Raw genomic sequence first — 3,957 nt, 5'->3', positions numbered from 1 at the left:
GGACTCCTCATAATTATGACATCTTTTCTCGTAATTATGAGATAAGATCTCGTAATTATGAGATAAGATCTCGTAATTATGAGATCAGTTGTCTAATTTTTTTTATTTGGTGAATGCAACGCTCTTCTGTAAATTTCAGTTCCATAATTAAAATTTTTGTGTCACACATCCTGGTCCTTGAGAAGGCCAGGCAGAGTAATTAAACACAGATCCACAGATTTATGTTTCATTTTGGTGAAGTTTTCCTTCTGTAGGTTACAGAGTTGATGCAATCCACTGTAAAAGTGACAAAAACAGACAAAGTTATTTTATTGCAGTGATTAAATTTACCTTTATGTAGAAAATCTTACATCACATCATGGATCAGTCAGCAGCAGCATCTGATCAATATGTGATGTAAATGTAACATTTTCTACATATAGGTAAAATTAATCACTGCAATAAAATAACTGCCTGTTTTTGTCACTTTTACAGTGGATTGCATCAACTCTGTTACATACAGAAGGGAAACTTCCCCAAAGTGAAACGTCAATCTGTGGATCTGTGTTTAATTTCTCTGCCTGGCTTTCTCAAGGACCAGGATGTGTGACACAAAAATTTTAATTATGGAACTGAAAKTGAAAGTAGTCAAACTGAATTTTTAATAAACCAAAATACAGTTTCAAAGCAAATTAATTCAGATACAAAACTTTCAATTCAGTTTCAAATCATTAAATTTAGTTTCAATTTAGTAAAATTCATTTTCAAACCAATGCATTCACTTTCAAATTATGCTCATTCAGATTCAATCTGAGCAATTCAAATTCAGTTCCTGCTGGCACAAGATTTATCCCATATAACTGGCCCAAAATAACTTCTAATCAGAGACTAATTTATGCACAGGACATCAATCCAGTTGTCAGACTTGAATATTTATTTACAGACATGYAAAGTTTACCACAGATCTGGTCTATTTCCTGAACCCCCTCACTTCGGAGACTGAAGAAAATGGCCCCAGATTACCGGTTCTTACAAGTACACTTCGCTGCAGCATGCAGAACGGGGCGGTGACRGACCTTTCCGTCRGTCCCATACCTTATATGGAAATGGGACTATTGCATTCCGAACATGAAGGGGGCGCTAGTGACACTATTTTCTATCGAACACTATCAACATTAACAATACAAAATTTACAGTAAGGAATTTCTTATCTTTATTTGCACCCATCCTTTTTCTCTTTTATGCAAGTTTGTTTGTTTGAAATACGCCTTATTGTTTGTACATTGTATCATTTTGTGTGTTCTTTGTTGTTTAATAAAAAAATAAAATAAAAAAAGAAAATTTACAGTAAGGAAATGGCTACACAACGTGTTATGTCACGTGGTATGTCCCTTTTTCATTTTCAAATCTTTATTAAATCTTTGTTGTTTTTGGATATTAATATTATATTACAGTAACAAACTAACCTTAGGCATTAGGCCTGTGAGGTTAACCTTAGGCATTAAACCTGTGAGGTTAACCTGAGGGTCTGTGTTTGGGGAGGTGGATAAAAGAAATTAATAAATAATGCTCTGAGTACTTCAAGTGAGTAGAAGAAACTCTCTAACTTCTTCCTTTCTTCTTCCTTTGCTCTCTTAATTCCGCGCAACCTTCATTTCCGGAATGCAATTGTCCCATTTCCATATAAACTATGGGACTGACGGAAAGGTCCGTCACCGCCCCGTTCTGCATGCTGCAGCGAAGTGTACCTCGGTTCTTACAGTATTTATAGAAAATAATTTCAAAAATTGGTMACATTCATATCTATAAGTGGTAAACTTCCAGCTAAAACTGTCTTTAAAAACAGAGAAAAACTTTAAAAGCTGCTAAAATGTCAGATTTGAGATGACCCGATTATCACGGCACTTTGTGAACTGCTAAACCAAGGAACACAGGGATGACTCCACCTCCCAAAACATGTCAGGAAAACCAACATTTCATAGTGTGGAATCAAAACCACCGTTCACCATGAATGGGATGAGGTTTTAGTCTCGCGTGTGAAGCATGAGAAGGCAGGGGAGAAAGTGGAAAGCTTGTTTTACCATAAACGATGAGCGTGGCGGTGCTGCTCCGCCTCTTAGCCACCACGTTTCGAGCCACGCACGTGTAGTTAGCCGTGTCCGAGAGTCGGGCCTGTTTGACGATCAGATCGTGATCGATGGTGATCAGGAAGTTGGAGTCCTGCGACGGATCTATGAGCTCCTCGTTCTTCAGCCAGTCCACCTTGAAGGAAGCAAAACRATCACCTTGCATCGAAATTAAGATCAGGAAGTTGATAACAAAAACAAAAGAAAATATAAAAAATCCACACCAGGATTATTAATGATGTCAACAGTTAGAATAACAACAAACAGGGTAGTTATTAAGAGAAGCAAGAGTAGAGATTAGAAACTAATCCAGATTTTTAWCTTGRATACTTTTCRGCTGATTTTCTTCATATAATTTAGGAGGTATTTATGCATGAACATGACTCTGCATCACACACACAGCCTGTCAGAAAACACAAATAAACCTGCAGGGATTTAAACACCACAGTGCACACTGATGATCAAACACTTCTGAAAGTTTATCATTCGTTCAAAAGAATAAAAATAAACAGAACTTCCATCAAATCACAGCGAGCTAACAGCTACACAACTCTTACTGGACTTCAAACTTACTTTAAAGTTCTAACTTTATGCCCTTTATGATGTATTCTTAATATGCTTTCATACTATGTGTTTTTAAGGAATGTAAACAGGTTTTTTAAGCTACTTAAAGGACACATATCATGCTTTTAAAGCCTTCTGGAAAGAAATTYAGACGTGTTCGTAACCAGATAGGAAATATACCAATACTTGAATGTTTGAATGTGAAAAGAATTCATACAAGCACAGCAGCACGCTGGACTGAAACACAGGATTTAATGCTTTCTCTGTGTGCWTTCAGCAAAGARTCCAGGAAGTATTGCTACTTATAACAACTTCTTCAGGATCTGACCCCGCCAACTAAGTTTGACATCTCTGTGGGGACACTTTCCTGCTCCGGGGTCAAATCCTCTCAACGTAATTCCTTTCCAGCTTTCTTTTACATTCAGTAACTACGTGTTGAATATGTGTTCAGGCATGTAGCTACTTAAATACTTCCTGCTTCGGGTGATCATATCTTCTGGCCATCTAGACTAGTCTGTACATAAAATCATCAATTTAATCACAGAAATAATCGCACACTAGTTTATAGCACTATATCATGTTTCACCTAAGAAAAAACTACAGAATATGTGGAGCTTTTAAAAATCAGGAAGTAAACAAACCCCAATAAATTTCTTCATACGTATTAAGCAAAATTGACTTTTTTGAGCTTTAAATCATGTTATAATGTCCCTCATCAAAAACATCCCCAGAGTGTTGCTTTGACTCAATGCATGTTTGAGAAATCCTTAAATCTCCTGTGGTAGTCATGTGGAGCTGCCTAAATGCTTTCTGCTACAAAGCTCCGCCTTTTTTGTACCTAGCTCCTCCCTGGAGCTCAGTCTGCAGCTGAGCTCCCGCCCCATAGAATATAAAGATATCTACGCTGCAACAGGAGAGACTAAATTCAAACTTTATGCACTCTTAGACTCATTTAATGGCTAAGAATGGGGATTTTGCACACGTCCCCTTTAAATAAATGAGGACAGTTGAGCAAATTATTCGTGAACAGAAATCTACATTCAGGAAAGCAAACCGGAGGTTTATTTTATTGATATATTTCAAGATTTTTTTGGTCAATCGTAGCACAGAAACGGCTGCAACGATCAACGTGAAATTTGGCAGGAATGTAGATGAGTTCAACCTTCACCGCGTCAGCCAACGGTTTTATGATAGACCCCCATATTGAAGGAGGGGGCTTCATATGAAACAGTGGTGTGTGGACATGCAAAAATGCTTATCACTCAAAAACTACCATTCAACATTGGAG

General features: G+C 37.3%; 1 protein-coding gene across 2 annotated transcripts in view; it reads right to left on the bottom strand.

Moving 5' to 3' along the window:
- The window catches only part of unc5b (unc-5 netrin receptor B), a gene marked incomplete in the record, with an annotated part of 99,811 nt that overhangs the window by 32,860 nt on the left and 62,994 nt on the right, over positions 1-3,957 (bottom strand). For both annotated transcript variants that reach the window (XM_014005994.1, XM_014005993.1), the window contains 1 exon segment: positions 2,061-2,241. In XM_014005994.1, coding sequence (XP_013861448.1) covers positions 2,061-2,241 — 181 coding nt within the window.

Source organism: Austrofundulus limnaeus, unplaced genomic scaffold (assembly GCF_001266775.1).
Source record: "Austrofundulus limnaeus strain Quisiro unplaced genomic scaffold, Austrofundulus_limnaeus-1.0 Scaffold33, whole genome shotgun sequence".
In the NCBI taxonomy this organism is placed as follows: domain Eukaryota; kingdom Metazoa; phylum Chordata; class Actinopteri; order Cyprinodontiformes; family Rivulidae; genus Austrofundulus; species Austrofundulus limnaeus.
This window is presented reverse-complemented; position numbering and strand designations above follow the sequence as displayed.